The sequence below is a fragment of the Miscanthus floridulus genome, chromosome 10, assembly GCF_019320115.1.
Source record: "Miscanthus floridulus cultivar M001 chromosome 10, ASM1932011v1, whole genome shotgun sequence".
Classification (NCBI taxonomy): domain Eukaryota; kingdom Viridiplantae; phylum Streptophyta; class Magnoliopsida; order Poales; family Poaceae; genus Miscanthus; species Miscanthus floridulus.
This window is the reverse complement of record NC_089589.1, coordinates 133,080,999-133,103,003: the sequence shown is the minus strand read 5'-3', so window position 1 is coordinate 133,103,003 and position 22,005 is coordinate 133,080,999. Positions and strand designations below refer to the sequence as shown.

The 22,005-nt window shown below is 44.1% G+C and overlaps 1 protein-coding gene and 1 long non-coding RNA gene across 2 annotated transcripts; one reads left to right on the top strand and one right to left on the bottom strand.

Moving 5' to 3' along the window:
• Positions 1-2,744: 2,744 nt before the first annotated feature.
• LOC136489688 (putative late blight resistance protein homolog R1A-3) lies at positions 2,745-8,167 on the bottom strand. The gene is made up of 5 exons (XM_066486255.1): positions 7,727-8,167; positions 6,759-6,778; positions 6,331-6,526; positions 2,895-3,337; positions 2,745-2,748 (listed from the first exon to the last, which is right to left on the bottom strand). The coding sequence occupies exons 1-5, from the start codon at positions 8,165-8,167 to the stop codon at positions 2,745-2,747; spliced, it is 1,104 nt and encodes a 367-aa protein (XP_066342352.1).
• Positions 8,168-11,863: 3,696 nt separating this feature from the next.
• LOC136485757 (uncharacterized) lies at positions 11,864-12,453 on the top strand. The gene is made up of 3 exons (XR_010766537.1): positions 11,864-11,990; positions 12,071-12,145; positions 12,225-12,453. It is a non-coding gene; the product is annotated as an uncharacterized lncRNA (long non-coding RNA).
• Positions 12,454-22,005: the final 9,552 nt, after the last annotated feature.

Here is a 22,005-nt window from a genome sequence, read left to right as displayed (position 1 = left end):
TGTGTTGCGACTGAAGGGATTTGCTAAAATTAGTTTCCCTTCGGGCGACGGTTATTGCATATATTTATATTAAAATTGCAGATTCCGTTCACTGCAATTTCTGTAGGCGCAATCCACAATTTTTTGGTACCGAGATTAAAAAACCATTAGGCAAAACTATAAATCCGACAAAATCTGATTTGTGTTGGCACGAAGATAATTAACAATTTACAATTATTTCTATAGGAAGACAAGAACAAAAATTTAATGTGTTATGGCACAAAGACAAATAACAAAAGTAACAATTTATTACTTGTACTAGTTGGTAGTACAAGAGTATTGCCTGAAATCAACTTAAAATTCAGGCACCTAAAATATAGCAGAAGTGAGAAAATTATTAACTACCTGGCCCTGGCTAAATATACACTTGCTTTATTTCTGATCAGGCGGCACAAACAATTAGTCTTCATCTTCAGGAAAGTAGTCGACTGACTTGATATTGCTGATCTTGTCCTTCTCAGATGAGCTGCCTCTTAACAAGAACAATTATCAACCCGAGATACCTCGGGCTTACTGATGTTCGGTATTCAGAAAGTGTCTCCATGGTGGCATCAATAGTCTCTTCTCATGCTGTCTAGTGATGGGACTCCTTTTAGCACCTGCTCATTTGGGCAACCGATGATCGTGATTTTCTGTAACAAAGAGAGGTTGTTGATCCTTTTGAGCATGGGACAATCGATTGCATATGTCGAGTGCGGGGACACAATGAAGCACCTGTAGATTCGGACAGCGGAGTATACTAATCTTGTGCGATCTGCTGAGGCCAGTGGCCCTCTTGGGCTTGGGGCAGAGGGACACGTCAAGCTTGACAACTGAAGGGAAGTTCTGCACATATATATCAGGTTGGTAAGGTCCTCACCCCATGTAACATCCGATGTGACACACCAAAACTTTACACCCTGAATCTAAACACCACGTAAATGTTGCCGTGCCGTGCGGTGCCTTGCCGTGCTTGCTCTGACGATGTGAAGTGTGAGGCAAGGATCATGTAAAAGGATCGCTACCACTACTGGACTGGTACCGGGCGTCTGTTAGCATTGACATGAATAGCTGGCGTTGTTTTGGCTGCAAGAGTTCACAAGGAATTCATTGCCTCTGCATGCTGTCCCGTGCTTCCAAAGAAGTATGAATGAACTATTATATTCCTCAGTCACAGCTCAAAGTGAAGGCTCGTCTGTCTCCCTCAAAAAGTAGAGGGCCTTCATATATTGGTGCAGTGCAGGCGACAGAAGCAAAGGACACATATGGTGTTGCCACGAGATTAGAGGAGAGGAAAACTCCATAATCGTTATTACATTGAGGAGGCTGAGTAAGATCGACCAACAATAATGATTCGGATGCCTGATTTCATTATCATCAATCAGGTCAGAATACAATGTTCTTACTGCATGTCTGCTTTCATCACCACACATTCGGTCCATTACAAGATCCACGACTTCAGGCCCATTACTTGTGAAAATATATATAGGTCCATTACTTAAAAAAAATATATGGAGTGTACAAATATACATGGTCAAGACTACAAGAGTGTAGGAGACGGTATCCGTAACCATGATTTGGCAGTATGTCGACAGTCTGCATGTGAACAGAGTATGTCTACTGCGTGCTGGAGACAAGCTTCTACCAAGCATATCTCAGTCCCACTTGCCAGTGCAAGCTAACATCATGTGTCTGCCATAAGGATCCTGGATGCCTGCATACATTAGTTACACGGTCAGTGCATAATGACACTTGAAAATACTAAATAATTTGAGAGAAAAAATATAATTACAAATATAAGAGATGATAATACACATACTTTGGCCAGACTTGAACAGGGAAAAGGTGAACACAAGCACTGTGTTTTTCTTTTGTTCCAAGACAATTGATTGTTAACAATAGTAGATGTCCTCTCGTCGGACGGGGAGGCTGTAGCAACACTTTGTTTAATCACCATATATTTTGATGCCCTGCTGTTCTATGTGTGGTCGAATGAAAGCTTTTCCTGCAACGAATCAGAGTACAAGCAATAATTAATAAATATGAAAACTCACTTCCGGCCTAGTGAAAGAATGCAATTTACCTGAACACACGCGCCATCTTTGATGCAGCTACGCAGTTACCAGTCTTGGTCTGCATCTCAATCTTCGAGGCAGACAATGTTGTGCCTTCCAATGTGGCTGATCTTGTCCCATTCGGAGCTACCTGGAGATGAGGAGGATTGGTATAGCTTCTTGTTGCAATACAACTTGAGATATCTTGGTTTTACTGCTCGCAGGTATCCTGGAAGCGTCTCCATGGTGGTGTCCTGCAGTACAAGGCTGTCGAGTGCTGTGACACCTTCTAGAACCTCCAGCTTTGTGCAGCGAACGATCCTAATCTTCTGCAACCTGCTTTCGAGTCCTGTGATCTTCTTCAGCTCAGGGCAGTCAAACACGTCAAGTTCCACAACTGAAGGGATGTTCTCCACGTGTGTCAGGTTGGTGAGCTTGTACAGACATAGTTCTCTAAGAGCATGCCTCTTGGTGCTGGCGAGGCCTGCTGGAAGACAGCTGAGCTTGCAGTTTTCGATTTGGAGTCTCTCCATACAAGGCATGGCTATGGCAGTTTCCACATCCATATGCTCCTCACAGTCGTTCCATTCCCACTCTTCCCACTCACAAAGCCCAATCAATTTCAGATTTCTCAGTTTCGGAAACGGTGCAGATGTACTAGCATCGGAACCTCTAGCTGCCACAGAGGATGACGCTTGGAATTGGGGGCCAATACGCTTGATGGCTGGCCCGTCTATGATGATCAGTCCTTCTAGACTTGGGAGGCTGCACAGACCATCAGGGAGCTGGTTGCAGCAAGGCAGGTTCTTCAGTGTCAAATACCTTAGGCTCTTAAAGTCCGCCGACGCTGGAGCACACATCCAGTTTGGTAGCTGGCGACCAACGTATACCCCTTCCAAAGTAAGATTCTCTAGGCAGGTTGGAGGGCAGAGCTTTTCCAAGACCTCCTCGGTCACCTTCTGTTGCTGCTGCTGCTCTGCCTCAGCACCACCTGTCCCTATAGTATGTCCACTTGCACTATAGTTCAACTCTAGATACCCAAGGTGGCGCTTGCAGCTAATCATGGCCTTTTCAGCCATCCGGCTGTCCTGCACCTTCTCTAGGCCATATAATGTAAGAACCCTAAGCTGAGAGAGAGGCTCCAGCTCTTGCAAACTGCACCAGCTATTGCTTGCATCCATATCCACGTGTACTGGGAAGCCATAAAGTGACCTCAGATTTGTTAACTCACCAAACCCCTTAGGAATGACACTAACATTTGATCCCTTGATGTTAAGAGATCTTAGATGCACAAGTCTTATGATGCTGCCAGGAAGATAGCATAGCCTCTTACAGTGACCAAGTGAAATCTATAGTAGGAATTTCATCTTGTGGATGTCATCTGGGAGCCTAGATATATCAGTATCCTCTAAGTGAAGGTATCTCAAGTGCTTTAACATAGACAGAGAGGGAACTAGTGTATCAGAGTCGGCAGACAGTATGTACAGCACACGTAGACCGGAGAAACTACCCACCGAATCACCAGGATGAAAGTTTACCCTAGAGTTTACAATTAATGTTCTAAGTGACTCGTGCCTTTGCAAAACAGCCCATTCCACCACTGATACGGTTTGTCCTATAGATAGGCGACGTACAAGCATCCCACCACCACTGGTAGTAGCCTGCTCTTGGCCAACCATCACAACTGATTCTTCTCTTACCATATATTCAGCAAAGGATCGGACCACATCATGCATGGTGCACTTGTATCCAGTGAGAGAATATGCTTCCATAGGTTCTATAAGATTTCTCTTTATTAACTCTCGGTAATACTCAGTTGCTATGTCTTCCAACCCATACTCATGTGTACTGGTACTTCTTCTTTTATCTGGTGGTTGAATAAGTCCTTCACTGATCCACATTTCAGTAACTACGGCATGTAAGATTGCTACACCTTTAGGAACATCGAGCAACACAGAAAGCACTGCTTTAATTGGGGAGACAAATCCTCGTAGCTCAAGTACAGCCGGTTGTCTAGTTCTAGAGGCAGTCCAGTCAGTGACCATGCAGGCATGTTCAGAACAGCTTTCCACTCATGCTCACTTGGGTATCTTGTGCTCAAGAGACCTCCAATCACTTTAATTGCAAGTGGTAAGTCATCACAATTTTCAAGAATTTCCATCGGATAGTTTTCAGTTGGTCAATTCCATCTACCTGCCAACCTTTAATTTAAAGCTTCTTAATTATTTCTAACAACTATCAGGTTGCTTATGTACTTCTCTAAGCAAATAAGCTTCTTCTGTAAAACAATGAAGCGTAGGTTGGCCAACGTATTGGAAGTGTACCGTCCTTTATTCGAAATAAGCACAAGACTGCTTGGAAAGGGCCGATTTCAAATGGAATCCGCATGAATGGGCGCAAAATCCCATAAGACTAATATATGGAATCTGTGCATTGCAATTGGGCTTTAAATGATCTCATTCGGGAAACAGGACTATACTACAGAAAGTTTTGTAGTGGCTTTACTTGCAAAAAAAAAGTTTTCTTGTGGCTACAGGAATCGGACTTTAAATGGTCTCTTTGCATTTTAAATTTGTTGTGTGGCAGCTATTATTAGCTATAGGACGACTAGGATAGTCGAAAGTCGAAATCTGGGCATTATCTACATGGACACACTTGATGCATTAAAATATTCATTTATATGCAAACTTAGGGTCTTCGTTTTGGTTTATAAGAAATGGTAGATTGAGTAATTTAGTTGTAAATTTTGGACTACTTTACATTATGGTTTGTAATGGCATAGGTGGATAATTTAGACAAACGTTATATTTAGATGTTACTTATTGACGAAATCCAAACATAGAGATATGTTAAGCCTCAGGATCAAGGGTTCCCGACTGAGAGATCCCAGGACCGACCCCTCCCGGATCGCTCGGGGGGCTACACCCATTGGGTGCGCTCGTGCGCACCTTCCGGCTAAGGCATTGGGCCAAGCCCCAGCATGCACGGCGCCTCTGCTTGGGACTCGAGGGCTCGCCCGAGCCCCAGGCTCCCGATCGAATGGAGCATGGACCCGATCCTTAGCTCCTTCCCGGCCTTCGGTTCTAGCAAAGGCCCAGGCTCGAGGCAAACCCCGAGAGCCACCAAGGCTCAAGGGCTCGCCGGCAGCGGCGGACCCAGAAAATATTTCAGGGGCGGCTGAACAACACTGCTATTCGATCTTAAGTCTCAGCCCCCCTACACTATAGAACTTTGCCTAAAAATTCATGGGGGCTCCACAGGGGGTTCCACTGCTGCGATATGGGTAGCCCCCCCCCCCCCCGCCCCACCGCTGTGTCCGCCCCTGCTCGCCGGCACTGCCCCGCGGGCGCGGCGCTGTCAACCGCTCCTCCGAAAGGGTCACGCACTGGGCGTGACGCAAGAAGCCAAACTCCTCCGCTAGCCTTGGGGGCTCCAGGCCTTCTGGGCTCGCGCGTCAGCCCCCCAAGCCGGCTGTCTTTGCCACCAAGAAGCCTCCAGAAGGCGCACCTGGTGAAGACCGGTCCAAGCCGACACAGCCTGACATTCATCGTGTCAGAACAGAGTAGCCGGACGATGCCTAGGGCTTCTTCGGCTCCACGACATCGCCATGTTGCACATGACACCATGGCAAGACCCTCCTGGACTCTGGCGCATGTAGACCATAGGCTAAACTCTCACAAACCATCATGTACCCGACCTACCTTGATATGTAAGGGGAGGTCGGATCCTAAGACGGGACAGGATGATTCCAGTGGATGATTCCAGAACACAATTCTAGACGATCCAGAGACGGATCGTTGGACTCCTCAGCAAACCAGTTCGTGCTCTGCACCAAGAGCAAATCCACCCAGAGAGGGGCACCGAGAGCTCCTTCCCATTCCTTCGATCGTCTTCCTCCTCTTCGGCGAAGGGGAAGGCTCCACCGGCGGCGAGGCTTCCCTAGGATCAGCACCAAGTGATCCCCTACAAATCTCTCTCTCTTACGCTCTGTTGTAACCCCTAGATTTTGGGTGCTCTTGAGTATAAGGATCATCAACTGCTTGACGTAGGGACCCGAGAGCCTGAACCAGGATAAACCGTTGCGTCCCCTTTGTTGATTCTTGTGTTCTTGAGTCCACCCAAGAAACTAGAGACATGTACTCTGACACTAATACGAACAACAATGCTTGCCGTGGTTCTGATCCCGTGACGGCTGGCGCTCTAGGTAGGGGAGCACGTCAAGTGTGATTCCTGCTCTATAGTGGCTGGAGCCACTCACCTCGTCGCCGGAGCAAGCGGCGCCGCCCCAGACGACGGCGTCCGCTTCACCAGCGAGTTCTCCATCACGGCCAGCACCTTCGCTCCGGGCCAGGTCCTCAACTTCGGGAGCCTGGCCTACGTCGCCGACCGCTATAGCGACCTCCGCCCACTCAAGGAGGCTCCGCCCGCTCAAGTGTAATTTGACCATGGTTCTTCTATATCACCAGGACACTTAGATTGGCCAACATATTAAAAGTGTGCCATATTGTAAAGATTTGCGGTAAGGCACTCTTCAATGGTGGTCTTTGCTAAGGGACACTGCTCACTGTTGTCTTGGCTACAAAGTACTTTTCAATGCTGGTAATTGGTTCTTAGACAATGTAGCTATTAAAATAATATTTCTAAGTACAACTTTGGAGAGAGAAGTTAAAAGTGACCAAAATGCACCTGACTATTATAATACAAACCTTTAATAGTTATCCAAAAATTCATAATTGCATATAAAATTGGATGAAGACGAACTTTATATCAAAATTGTAGTGCTTAGTGAGATCTATAAGTTTGTTGTTGACAAGTTTTGGATTGAAAATTATTTATTGTATGAAATCAAATTCCCAAATATTAAATTCAAAGTTAGAATATCTTAAGTCATTTAGAATGCTGAATATTCATTTTATTATTTTATATTTTTAAATTCGAAATTTAACATTTTTAAAACGTCTGTTCCAATGTTCAAAGTAATTTGAAATTCCTAAATTTGGGATTTCAAAATTTAAGAAGAGACTCTATATTACTTCAGATAAAAAATTATCATCCACAAAGTTTAGATCCTACTAATAACTACAAATTTTGTATATACCATGTCAATATCCGAGGTCATATATATTTATAGATTTTGTCAAAATTTGATAATTTCAAAGGAAGTTTTGGCAACCTAAATAGTTTGAAACAAAGAATTTGTCAATTACAAAGCTATATATATTATTGAGCTCTACAATTTTGATTATATTTAAAGTTTAGGTTCATACGACTTCATATGCAAAAGTTATGAATTTTTTACATAACTATTAATTGTTGCACTATAATAGTCAGGGGTATTTTGGTCACTATTAACTTCCACTATAATTGATGTTACATTTCAAAAACCATCAAATTTCAAATAGCTAGATTTCATACGGAGCTAGCCATGCACTAAATCTTTCATTGGAGTGAATAATAGCTAACTTGATCCTAGTGTTTTGTTGTTACATTTGATTATTTCTTCTAGATCATAGTTTTACCGGTGTCCTTTTGCTACTCTCATGAGCTGGTGTTCCTAGCACGAATGCTTCGATTTAACGGAACTCCGATACATATGCTTTCTATCAAAATCAAGTATATAGCCTAGTTGTATAAAGTATGGATAGACAACTAACCTGATCAGGCTGCAGCTGCTTCTTGACCAAGGACCAAGCATCATCTTTCTCTAGAGGCTTGACACGGTGTTGGTGCAGGGGGGCTTGCATCTGTTGGGGTAGGTGTGCAGATCTTGTGGTGACAAGGACCTTGCTTCCAGGTTGTTTCTTGCTAGCATTTCTAACTGGGACACTAAGCACGTCGTTCCACACTTTCTGGCTCCACACGTCATCCATCACCAGCAGAAACCTTCCACTGGACAGGGTGTGGAATAGGGTCTCCGTCAGAGTGTTTTTGTCCTTCTCAGCACCATGGTCGCCTCCAGCAAGCTTGATTGCTGTCCTCAGTAGCTCAACCTCGTCAAACTGTTGAGTGATGGTTAGCCATATCGTCTTCGTCTTGAAGTGCTCTTGGATGGTTGCATCATTGAAGATCTTCTGAGCAATAGTAGTCTTTTCCATGCCACCAACACCAATTATAGACACGACTTTGATGTTGTGATTATCATCACTTGAGGTTAGCAAGTGAATGAGCTCCCTTGTATCCCTCTCTATCTGTTCCCCAACTATGGCTGACTCATCAACAAGTGAACTTGTCCTATAGCTGGATAACTCAGCAGCAGTTAGCTTCCTTGGCTCAGTGTTGGAACTTGTCCGCCTCCTTGTGGATGCTTTCCTGCCTCTGGTTGAGCTCCTTGATGCGGCTGCCTATCTTGTGTGCGAACACAGGATTCCATAGGCAGAAGAGCAATGGCTGGAAGCAGCTGGGCAACTTCTGTTCCACGCCGTCGCCACCTCTGGACTCCCTGCGCTTGTCGGTCTCGAGCTGGCACAGGTCGAGGATGTCAGTGGCGTCATACATGGCGTTGTTGAGCTTTGTCGACCATCTTTGCACGCTCGTGTCGGTGATGCGCCTTCCATGTTGTCCTCCAGCTTGGTGATCTCAGCGGAGACGCCAAGCAGCATGGACACCTCTTCTTGTGCCATGTCCGCGATAAGCTTCTTCACGTAGGGTGCTAAAGCATCTAGGGCAGCCGCCATGGCTCAAGCCTATCTACCTGCTAGTAGTAAATCATACATATATAAGCACAAATTTGTCTCATAATCCCCAGAGAGCATAACTTGATATCAAAATTAACTATATAATGTTACTCAGTCGTCCATGGAGCAAACATCGCGGAAGGAAATTAACTATATAATGCTCACCTCAAGTTATTGCAGGGCAGCATGCGGACCGAAACAGAGTGTGGCAGACTGCGTGATGCGATGATCCTAGCAGGAAGCAAGTCCCTTGTATAGGAAATGGAGTAGAGTAGTAGCAACTTGACTGACACAAGTCTTTATTAGTATATTTCTCGTTCATCGCCGTTAAAGAATTGGAATCACATGCATGCCCACTTAACTTTTGACTAATCTCCTACAACTAAAAAGAAAGAAAGTAAGACAACTGTTTCATGCGACAATCGTCGCTCCGTCGGTCCGCCCCTCCCCCTGCGATCCCCGCCTCCTGTTCGCAATCACAGCAGCACCCCACCCCCACACGGAAAGCCACAATCACAGCAGCACCCCACCCCCACATGCCCCGTCCGCCTCCCCGCCCCTCCGCCGCCACCTCCGCTTCTCTGCCCCATCGTGCCGCGCCCTAGCTCCGGCCCGCCGTTGCCCATTGCTCCGGCAAAGCACGTCAAGGCGCCGCCCAAGCCCAAGCCCGAGATGGATTACTTCCCCGAGAAACGAGAAATAGAATCTGGTGAGTTGGTTTTCTAGGATGACCTGGCAATGATGGCTCCATTCTGCGATTGTTGATCCTAATCTGATTAGCCCGCGAGCGGCGATTGTTGATCTAGCGGCAAGATTTGCCTTGCCGTGCTTTGATTGGTGGAAAAAACTGGCGATGATGGCTCCATTCTGCCGCGTGTAATCTGGACTGGACTGGACAGGCAAGTATCACCGCCCCATCCAAGTTCTAATCTGGTGTGTGATAATCAGATATATGCATGCTTTGGCAATTGTGTCGATTAATTATTGGTTTTGTTAAATAGAGCATAGAGTGATGCCAGTCTGCCACTCATGGATCAGCAGCTAATTGCTTGCTGTAGTTATGGTGATTGGTGATGCCAGGTCCCATGCGTAGTATGTTTGTGCCATCATAGTTTTTGCTTTTCATGTGTCCTACAAAATGCGTCTCTGACCAGGCGAGTAGTTGCATCATCTCTTGTAATTTGATAAATTTCTACACTCTATTTGCATCCTTTCCTATTAGTTAGTTACTAATTGCAAGATTGAAATTATTTTGTTTGACACTTCAACATAGATTTTCCTTAGTCTGCTGATTTTCTTTGTTGTTTGCAGTTGCTAATATCTTGATTATTAAGCCATAATTGTCTTGTACATAAACATAGATTTTTTGTAAATATCTACCAATCTGAGCAACTCATTGAAGTTAGCAGAAAACTTCTCTGAAGATTCACTGACAGGAAAAGCGCGCACACACACACCTTACAGAAAGTTGCGACATTCAGTTTCCTTTGAAATCCAAAAGTCATCAAACCACACATTGGTTAAAATACCGTGCGCTCGCGCGTCACAATAATTAAACGACGTGGCATTGTAATTAAGGAACTCTCACTGCGTCGATGAGAATGGTCGAGAGGATTGGAGAAGCTGTGTGGACGGAAGTAAGGAATTCCAGCATGCAAGCGAGAGCGAGCGAGGAGGGAAGGATCAGCAGTCGCGATTGACATAATTTTTTGACAAACTGACTAAAAGTTCTATTCAGATTCTAGGTTGCGGGCAATGGTAATGGGTGCAGCTTTAGAGGATGCCAGACATCTGGCCCAGAGATATGACAGAATGAGGCAAGAAGCTGAAGCACAGGTGAGCATCTTTGCTAGCTTAAGCAAAGTTCCTTGCAAAGATGAAACTTTATTCTCAGATTAGAGAGTTATTCTCAGAGTCGGGAGCTATGTGAGCTATAGTGGTTCTTACTATCACTATTTGGCTTTAAGGTTGAGGCTGAGAGAGCTTACCATCAGAGAGTTCTGGAGATACTTGACCAGTTGGAAGAAGAAGTATGTATGCTACCAGCTTAATTATTTGAGCATATCAGGTGGCACAGAACATACTCATTTGGTGACGTATGGAGATAGCATGGCATTATATATTTCTGATAATCTATTCCTTGCATTCTCTTAATGAAATTATAAATGGCGTTCATGATTTCCGGAATGTCTAAATTGCTTATTTCTGCAGCATACCAAGGATCATTGGTGACTCCATACCGATGGTTGGACTGGAATAGCTGGTGAAATATTGAGACTGACGCCGCTGTTATTCTTCCATCTGAAGAACTTTTTCCTGGTCAAAACTGAAAAGGACAGAGAAGTGGCAATGGATCCAGCAGTATCTGCTTTGACTCAAGCGAACCTAGAATACAACTATACTTCTTGCTTGGCCTTGTTTATGCTGCGGTGACACTATTCTTGCTTCCTTTCAAATTGGTATTCTTTTTGGGTTCGCATATGTTGTCTTCCGCCACCAGGTACGGAACCGCTCTTGAGAGTTTACTGATCGTCAAACCCACTGGGGGTATTCAAATGATTTTGAATAAGTTGTCTGATTTGAGTCTTGTTTGCTTGTGTTATTAGATAATAAATGTCTACAATCAGCAATATGAGAGCGTCGCACAGTTCTGGTAGTCACTTTGTTTCATTAACTCCTTCCTGGTAGTGGAGATGCGGTGATTTGGGATTCTCATGTGTGCTAGATAGTCCATGCCTCAATTGTGGGATGTTAGTATGTTACTAAAGATTTCCCTTTTTTCACACCTATAGGTGACAGCCAAGTGGGTGGGGCAACCATGCCCAAGCTAAAAAATCCACACGTTTTCATGACATATCAATCGTTGGAGGTAGGCACTAAGAGGATCACATTCGAGGTTGAGCAACATGCTTGGTTGTCGTCGTCATCGTCTCTTTTTTTCAGCTGTTGAGGACATGGATCAGGAGCAACACGCCTGCTAATGAGGCAAAAAAAAATTTCTGTATGGTTTAGCAATTCTAGAACAGCTAGAAACTACAACTTTTCACCTCCACATCTCCTACAACTAAAAAGAAAGAAAGTAAGACCACCATTTCGTGCGACAATTTTGTAACTCATAGGTACCACTGCATCATAATAACCGTCAAGTATACACACATATGCCGTCACTTACCGGAATGGCGGCGAGCGGCATCAGAGTTGCGCATTTTAGCTGGTCTCCATGTACAAATGAATAGAAAGAGAGGTATTGTATCACTGATGTCCTCATATGTATTGACTAAATAAAGTATCAGTTATTACATTTTTTTTGCTCGTGCATGATAGGCGGAGTGACCACTACTGACGATTTCAGCGAATTGGTATTCAGTCCTATTTGTAATCAGGCGCATGATTTTCAAAGTGAGGTTCTTTTGGGGTAATTCATTGATTTAATTTATTGACTACAACACTGAACCAAAAGTTTTTTATTTGTTTATAGGCCTACGCAATCGTCTGCTTGTTGATGAAGCCAGACGTCGCCGAGTTCAAGAATTTGCTAAGGACACCGTGTCGCGTCTCATAGATTTAGAGAACTAAATAATATTGAAATTATTTACACGCTTGTGACATGCACTTTGAATAGATGATGTACATGAATTTACTTTAATATAATAGTCATTTTGTGCATTTTCATTGGTCAAACAGGTTCAAAATATGTGGATTGAGCAATGTTTGTCTGATATATTTGATTGCTTCATTTAGTTTATAATATCGGAGACTTCTTGCTGATTTTTCGCGTTCCATCGTGTGCTTGTTTCCGTTGGTTCTCGATTATTTCGAAGTACTCTTTGGTCATCACCAGAGGTACCCAGCCCCCTGCTGGCTCATGAACAAGTCGATCTTCCGTGCGTTTGCTGTCTATGACTCTATGCATCTGACATCGGCAAGAAAAAAAAAGTATCTCAGATGACAGTCGATTTTTTTTTATCTGATGGCCTGCCAAGTGTGCAAAGATTCAGGTTCAGGTGCTACTAAACTACTGATAGACAGACAGGCCTAATATGATTCACGCAAAGGAGTCAGCAATCTCAAGCAATTACAATAGCATGTTACAGTAACATAGTAATCCAGTACTACTGAGTTTTAGAGGTTACTATTTGAAGGCTGTGACGAGCATGTTGCCAACTTGCCATGATGGAACGATGACTTTGGAATCTGTGGCTCAACTCTGATTCTCTGTGAAGCCAAGGAAGCAGGCACTGTGGATCTCTGTCAAGAGCTGGTAAGACTAGATCATGTTACTTGTGATATCAAAAAGTCTCTGGAAGACTTGTCGCCCGGGTGGTCAAGGACAGAGGTGACACACGTCGAGTGGCGGGGGACGCTTATCGAGTACGCTACTCGTGGTGGTTTGGTGGGTTGAGCCTCAAAACCACCGGGTGACGGTTTGGCGGGTTTGGCCTCAAAACCCGGACGGAGGTTCTGAGGAGGAATGGACGGCACGTGACGGCATCGAGGAGTTCGCGTCGAGGCGAAGCTATCTCATGAAGGGCGCGGTGGCCGTCGGATGAAGACTATCTCGGGTTGGACCATAACGCCCGTGGGTTAAGTGGTTCGACTTAAAAATATCTTGGAGCAAAACTGAGATTGTGTAATAGCCCTGTTAAATAGGATGAGGGTGCCACAATCAGCCTTACCTCTCCCATTTCATTTTCTCTTTGCCCTAGGTTTTCCCCTCCCTTTAGTGTTCCTGAGAGAGGTCCACAGATTATTCACTCGTCTGTGTAATTCGTGTTTGGAACCTGAGATTTGCTGGGAAGTGAGGCCCTTACCTCACGTTCCCCTCCGGGGTTCATCTCTTTGAACTGTGTATTTTTGTGTTTGCTGTTCTATATTCGTCGTCCTTCTCCCTCCCCTTAATTTCTTGCTTCATCTTTTTGGATTGAGATGTTTTGGGGAGTTTTTGGTTGATCCATGACGAGCTAGGACATGTGCTGAACTAATCCCTCCAGTGATTCAAATCAATTTGGCACGAGCTCGTAGATCGATCTGGTTTTTGGTTTTGAGGAGAAAAACTCATTCTTGTCTACAATCTGAATTTTTCTCGGAGTTTGGGTTAATCCCAGGCGATGATTTCTTGGGGATAGATTTGTAGCAAGTCGAATTTATCTTGTGCAAATTCTAGGGACGAATCATTGAGGTTTGGGTAGGATTTGGTTGAATTTCTTGGTGCCGCCTTTCCTGTTCATTCTTTACTGTTCGTCGTCAGGTTCTTGCTGTGATTCCGTGAGGGCACCTGTGAGCTGCCAGTGCTAGCATCCTGGTCATGTGCATCTCCTGGCCAAGTTGCTTTGGCAGCAACGTGCATCAATCATCCAGGCGAGCACCTGTTTTCCTCCGGTCCTTCTGTTAGTTTCCCGTTCATTCTTTTGCTCGCCCCTTTCTGTTCCAGTGAGCATCCGCTCAGCCCAGGCTGCTCCGGTCTCCTCCACTACGTGAAAAATGGTTTGTAGCAACGGGACAAATTTTTCTTAGGGGCGGCTGGTGATAGAGCCGCCCCTACAGTGGCGTGTTCGGGATCCACGAGACCAGCCGCCCCTACAAATGGAACAGCAGGGGCGGCTGGTGATACGAGCCGCCCCTACAAATGGGTAGGATTTGTAGGGGCGGCTCACTCACCAGCCGCCTCCGGTGTTGCTATTTGTAGGGGCGGCTGGTGATTGAGCCGCCCCTACAAATGGAACAGTAGGGGCGGTTGGTAATACGAGCCGCCCCTACAAATGCGTGGCTGCTGGACGAGCGCGGACCCGAAAAAATTATCTAATCCGGTGAACCGAAGAGCTCAGGTCCGCACTTATCAAGCACCGTCCTCTCCTGCCCCATCCTCTCTCCTCTCTCCTCTTCCTCTCCCTCCCCGCCGTCATCGCCACCTCTCTTCCTCTCCTCTCCCTCCATCGTCGTCGCCTCTTCCTCTCCCTCCGCTACGGTACACGGGTAGCGAATCCGGCTGAATCTGCAGCCCTCTTCCTCTCCCTCCGCCGTCGTCGCCACCTATCTTCCTCATCGCCGCTGCCACCGCGCCTCCCCCTCCACCCAACCACGACGGTTCCACGGAGGCCATATCTGGTGAGGAGGCAGGCAATCTGGAGAGCGAGCGCTGGGTGTGGCCCTCCACGGGAGAGATCTAGAGGGAGGGAGATGGGCGACGAGGTTGCAGCGGCGGGGATCCCGCACCAGATCTCCATTGTCGATGGCGCCCAAGCATCCACCCACGTCCCAGCGAGTGGCTGGCAGATCCAGCGAGGCTGGTCCGTCCCGTGCCTCCATGCCGGCCACCACCGTCCCCTCGGCGAGGTCAAGGAGCGCTCGGGATCTGTTGAGGTTCCGTCTCTTTCTCTCCCTCGGTAATGGTGATTTCGTCCTACTTACTCTCTCCCTCGATTTCTCGATTTGATCCCTCACTGGAGCAGCAGTAGCAGCTAGTCGAGAGGTCGGCACTGTGGTGCAGCAGCATCAGTTTCAATTTGCCAAACTATTGTCATGTTAAAACATTTCTGTTTTTACCTTTATTTTATCTGTATCATTTCACCACTTGAAACAAGTCCGGATCTATGCCGCCTTGCCACTGATGTGGTTTTGGCCGGCCGGATCCACCATCGATTTTGGTCGCACGCCAGTCAATCGGCGGATGTGGTTTTGAATCTTATGGCCGGATCTACGCCGCCTTGCCGCTGCTTTGTTTGTTTTCCCCGCCGGCCGCCCAGATCCTCCTCGACTGACATCTCCTTTCTCCTTTCCAAGCCGCCTTCTGTACCAGCAACGCAAAGGATCGGAGGCTACTCCATCCAGGGCAGCAAGGTAACCCAGCTTCTTCTGTATCTTTGGATGGTACAAAGCACACTTATTGATGTTTTTGGATGGTACAAATCAGTTCTGTCTTGTGTCCTCTGAATTATCTGTTGAAACCTTTTTTATCGTTAACATCTTTGCTAGACCCCCATGTTGTCTAATTTTCTAATAAGTAAAATAACTTCCTTGGATAAATTTACTTTGATACAGCATGAAAAAGGTATTGTATCATGATTGGGCATTTTTCTATAATTGCAACTTAATTCTTTTAAGAATTTTAGAAATGGATATCCATATTCTAGTCAGGATGGCAATGCTAAGAAAATCATTGAATATTTTTAGAAAACATCTTTTATCGAGTCATCATCAGATCTTATATGTTAATCATTTGCTTTATCTTCTGTTTTTGGTGGCAATATTCTTTGCTCTGACCTCTGAGTACTCTTTCAATTCCCCAACAAGCCAGACCTAAATGCATGAATACATGTGAATGATGTGAGTTTTACTTTTGTTTGCTGGATGGCATAGAATGAACAGCCTCCTCCATTATGTGTTGCTGCTGTAGCTTAAATGATTTCTGCAGTCATCTTTACTCCTTATGTTATTTATAGGAAGAAACATGAGATAATTGTACTTTGGATGACAATGTTGATATATGAGTCCTGAGCAACAAAATGGTTGAACAAATTGCTTCATTTTGTTATAAAAGTTAAGTAGGAATATGCATAGCCTTTTGTGATTCTTGCTTATGTCCAGGTCATATACTGTACGGTATACCGCAAAAAGCTTTCAGCTTTCAAGAGCTAATAGAGAAATGCTATAGCAAGCTGAATGCGATATTCAGGTCAATTCCATTTCCTTTTTTTTTCATTCTCCTTGAACCATTAGGTTTGTTTAGGATCATCATGGAATAATCAACACGTGCTCCTTTTTAGTTACTATTGTACTACCGGCGTGTATTGATTTCCTACCTTGAGTTTCATTTGCAGCCACTATGTTCAACCTATACGTATCCGTTATTTACTTAGACTTTGAATCGATTTTTTTTCTTAAGCAGGTTTGGTGTATCCTTCTCAGTAACAAAGTACCTTTTAGGATGCACTGGCCTTTACACTTTGACATGCAAGTTAATGGTATATGCAGTGGCTTATTATGTATAATGAGTCATATTTTCTGATAGGATTATGGTACATGTTTATTGAGTTAAAAAACTTAGTTAAGTGCCACCTGTTTTATTTTTCACAATGTGTACAAGGAAGAATGGAAGATTCATCCTTTGTTGCACAGTCAGTGATGCTTTTCTCCTTTTCTTGGGGGGCTTATTATGGGTTGATTTGTATATGCACCTCAGTCTATGTTTTATGACTTGTGCTTGTACTTGTATTTATACCTGCAGTTTAGCAAAAATAGTATTTTACATCCTTCTAGCTGTAGTTATGATATAGGCTTTGGCAGCTATTCTGACAGTAAGTTCAATTATACTATATCTGAACTATTTATGTTGGTAATTCTTACTTTGTCAGGTATTTATGTTAGGGTGGTTAACAGGCAACCTACCCAAAAGTTAGGGGCCAATGGTAGAGACGATGGTCCACTAGTAAGTATTTTTTGTTTCAAAATTTGCTATTCTGTTTACTTTTTTGCTAAGGCAGTGGACATTTTTTTACATCATCTTCCTGCATTCATCAGCTACAGTTTTCTATTGTATATCTCCTTTGGACCTTGAACATTTCTATGTTCCCAGTTAACAGATTACGTTAAGGAGGGACCTACCAAGATTTCTCTATCGAGAAATGACTCTCGTACTTTCTGTTTGGGTATCAGAATTGCCAAGAGGAGATCTCTAGAACAGGTGGGATTTTTAGTATATAGTCCATTGTTAAGCACTACACTCTCAAGATTCAAGACACATTTTACTGGGCAATGATATGTGAATCAGCCGTGCTTCATCTTTTAAGGAAGTGGATAGGCATCGGCAAACACTTTCAGATGGCTTTTATTGTTCTTAGGCATGTCTTAGACTTTTGATTATCTTCAAAGTGAATTCCATTCCATGCTTGTGTATTGTCATGTATTGTCATTGAGTTTCAGTATAATCATAGAAGAAGATAAGTCATGATGGAGTTGTGCATGAAAAATATATGTTCTGGTCGAATTTGAATTGTAAATTTAAATTTTTTTTGGCGGAAAAATGATTTGTAGGGGCGGTTGGTACTGTTGCCGCCCCTACAAAAAAATTTGTAAGGGCGGCTGGTGTTCCCAGACCGCCCCTATAAATCGATTTGTAGGGGCGGCTATAGTACCAACCGCCTCTACAAATCGATTTGTAGGGACGGTCTGGGAACCGCTTGTAGGGGCGGTCTGGGAACCGCCCCTACAAATGCATGATTTGTAGAGACGGTATGGTAGGGGCGGCTGGTCGAACCGCCCCTACAAATGCTTATTAGCCACCCCTACAAACCATATCTGACGTAGTGCTCGGCGCCTGCCGCTCTCGTTCCCAGTGCTGGCTGCGAGCAGACCCGCGACTGCTCGGTCCACGTCGTTGTCGTCCAGGAAGCGTCGCTCAGCTCAGGCGCAGACAGTCTGCCATCAGGGTGCGGACAGTCTGCCGCTGCAGTGCACGTCGAGACCAGAACTTTTTTCTCAGTCGTTTTTCAGAGTTTGAACGCTAGACAGTCCGGTGTTGGACTGTAGACAGTCCGGGAGTGGAACTGCAGATAGTCCGGGCCTAGACCGCAGACTGTCCGCCCCTATCCAGTGTGTGCTGATTTTTCGCGTTCCATCGTGTGCTTGTTTCCGTTGGTTCTCGATTGTTCCGAAGTACTCTTTGGTCATCCCCGGAGGTACCCAGCCCCCTGTTGGCTCATGAACAAGTCGATCTTGCGTGCGTTGGCTTTTGGGGTTTGATTTTGGGACAGCGGCCAAATATTTTGAAAATTTTTGAGGCTCCCATTCACCCCCCCTATGGTCACTGTTTCTGGTCCTTCATTATCTGAACTCATGCCATGTGAGCAGGATTTAGGTGGTACTTATGCAGACATGCCTAGCTATGTACTAACTCACCTCACCAGTTATTGATAATATCTGAATTCACAATTCAGTAGTCCAGGTCTATTACTGTTAATTGCAGAGGTTACTATTTGAAGGTTGGTACGATAATGTTGCAGATGTGTTGACTCCTTTCTCTGCCTGCATTGGAAATTGGAATGGATCTGGTCTGTGGCTCAACTCTGAGCTTTGAAGCCATGGAAGCAAGAAAGCCCAACGCTGAAGTTTGAAGCCATGGAAGGAAGCTAAGAAAGCAAGCACTGTATGTGGACCCAACTGTGGATCAGTTAAGATCAGAGCTGGTATGAGTATGTTCCTTGCAATGCCAAAAAGTGCAGGATATAGGCATATAGCAGCTGCATTTTGTCTTGGGAATGCAGAAAATTTGCCCTTAAGACCATATACCCCCGTTGGATGCAAATTCAATTATACCTTTATCTTAAGAATCTATGCAGAGCAAGCAGACATTTTACCGTGATCTACTACTTTCATGTGCTGGTACTATTGGCAAGGCTGAAACATGGCTTATATATGCCACACTCTCTGAATTATATCTCCAAGCCATATCTGATCAGTCATCACTTTTAATTATAATGACGTGTGTGTTGTGATATGGTCATTTTAATTTAAGCATGTGTGTCTTGATATATACTATGGTATCCTACTAACGGTCCTTCAAGCCAAGGCTTGACGACAATATACTCCTACCTCCGTTCCAAAATGGATTCAATTCTCAAATAGCATTGGACAAAAAATTTGACTAAATTTGTATAAAATATATTACTGCTTATCATACTACTAAGTAAGCATTCATGAGATTTTTCATTGAATATATCTTCATAATATACCTACATGGAGTGTTAAACACTGATACTATTTTACATAATCTCAGTCAGATTAAGATTAGTTTGACTCTGACCAAATCTAGATTTACATCTTTCTAGGGCAGAGGTAGTACATCGGTACATCCATAACACATACTGTTTCCTGCATTAATTTTGATTAGGTGGTGGCTCATCAGGCAACGTTGACGAATGAAAGTGTCATGCCGTCATGCTGTCTATGACTCTATGCATCTGACGTCGGCAAGAAAAAAAAAAGTATCTCAGATGACAGTCGATTTTTTTTTATCTGATGGCCTGCCAAGTGTGCAAAGATTCAGGTTCAGGTGCTACTGAACTACTGATAGACAGACAGGCCTAATATGATTCAGGCAAAGGAGTCAGCAATCTCAAGCAATTACAGTAGCATGTTACAGTAACATAGTAATCCAGTACTACTGAGTTTTAGAGGTTACTTGCGATATCAAAAAGTGCAGTAGATAGCTGCGTCATTTTGTCTTGAGAATCTACTTTAATCTGGCCCGTTGGAGTCGAGCTTGTCAGATTCCACCTCCAGCTGCTACTGCTTTAGCTGTTGCAAGTAATCTATCCGCCTCCATTTCACTTTCGTCTGTTTTTTTTTTTCTTTTTTTTTTGTGCGAACCATGTGTGCCAAAAAAGGCATGCCAAATCCAGCGGTCATAGGAGGCAACAGCTTCGAGCATGATAGTGGGTACCTTATAGTCACAACGGGTAAACTGTCCCTTCCATGCATGTGGGCAATTTTCCCATCGCCAATGCATGGAATCTAGACTTCCCAGCATCCGTGGAAACCCTCGTGCCTCTCCAACTTGAAGTAACCGTTGGATATCCTCACCATTAGGTCTTCTAAGATATTTCTCCCCATATATGTGTCTAATACCTGGAACAAATTTGATTACACACTCTAAAGTTGTGGTTTCAGCAATTCCAAATGTTTCATCCATAAGGTCTGCTGGTGATCCATATGCTAACATTCGGAGGGCAGCCGTGCATTTCTGCAGCAGTGAAAGACCAACCTTACCGAATGCATCTCTCCTTAACTGAAAATACGGGGACCAATTTTCTAATGCTTCCACAATTTGTAAAAATATGTGCTTTCTCATCCGAAATTTGCATGTACTTTTATATCTTTTCCATTCTAACATTTTCCTTTGATGCTTCTGCTGTTTTCTCTAGTGCACTTGCTCTCTTCAACATAGCATCGTGAAACAAAACCATGTCTTCATCTGGCTGCGAGCCAAGGGGAGGTTGTGGTATGGCCTTTCCCTTTCATTTTCTTCTCATCCTAGCTTTTGCTTTCTTCTGCCCCTCTGGGCGTACTTTTTTGAATGTGTCCCCCTTGTCTGTGTCTTGGTTGGAAGATGAAGTGTATGCTCTAGATTCATCTACTTTTGTCTGCTGCCTCCGTTCCAAAATGGATTCAATTCTCAAATAGCATTAGACAAAAAATTTATTAAATTTGTATAAAAATATATTACTTCTTATCATACTACTAAGTAATCATTCATGAGATTTTTCATTGAATATATCTTCATAATATACCTGCTTGGAGTGTTAAACACTAATACAATTTTACATAAACTCAGTCAGATTAAGATTAGTTTGACTCTGACCAAATCTTGATTTGCCCTGTTCGCTTGGCTGATAAGTCATGGCTGAAAGAACTGTTGGCTGATTTGTTGTGAGAGAAAAATACTATTCGTTGGCTGAAAAAGTATGGCTTATAAGCCAATCGAACAGGGCATGGTGCATCCATAACACATACTGTTTCCTGCATTAATTTTGATTAGGTGGTGGCTCATCAGGCAACGTTGACGAATGAAAGTGTCATGCCGTCATGCTGTCTATGACTCTATGCATCTGACGTCAACAAGAAAAAAAAAGTATCTCAGATGACAGTCGATTATTTTTTATCTGATGGCCTGCCAAGTGTGCAAAGATTCAGGTTCAGGTGCTACTGAACTACTGATAGACAGACAGGCCTAATATGATTCAGGCAAAGGAGTCAGCAATCTCAAGCAATTACAGTAGCATGTTACAGTAACATAGTAATCCAGTACTACTGAGTTTTAGAGGTTACTATTTGAAGGCTGTGACGAGCATGTTGCCAACTTGCCATGATGGAACGAAGACTCTCCTTGCTCTCCTTTGGAATCTGTGGCTCAACTCTGATTCTCTGTGAAGCCAAGGAACCGTTGGATATCTTCACCATTAGGTCTTCTAAGATATTTCTCCAACTTGACGTAACCGTTGGATATCCTCACCATTAGGTCTTCTAAGATATTTCTCCCCATATATGTGTCTAATACCTTGAACAAACTTGATTACACACTCTAAAGCTGTGGTTTTAGCAATTCCAAATGCTTCATCCATAAGGTCTGCTGGTGATCCATTTTCTAACATTAGGAGGGCAGCCCTCCATTTCTGCAGCGGTGAAAGACCAACCTTACCGAATGCATCTCTCCTTAACTGAAAATACGGGGACCAATTTTCTAATACTTCCACAATTTGCAAAAA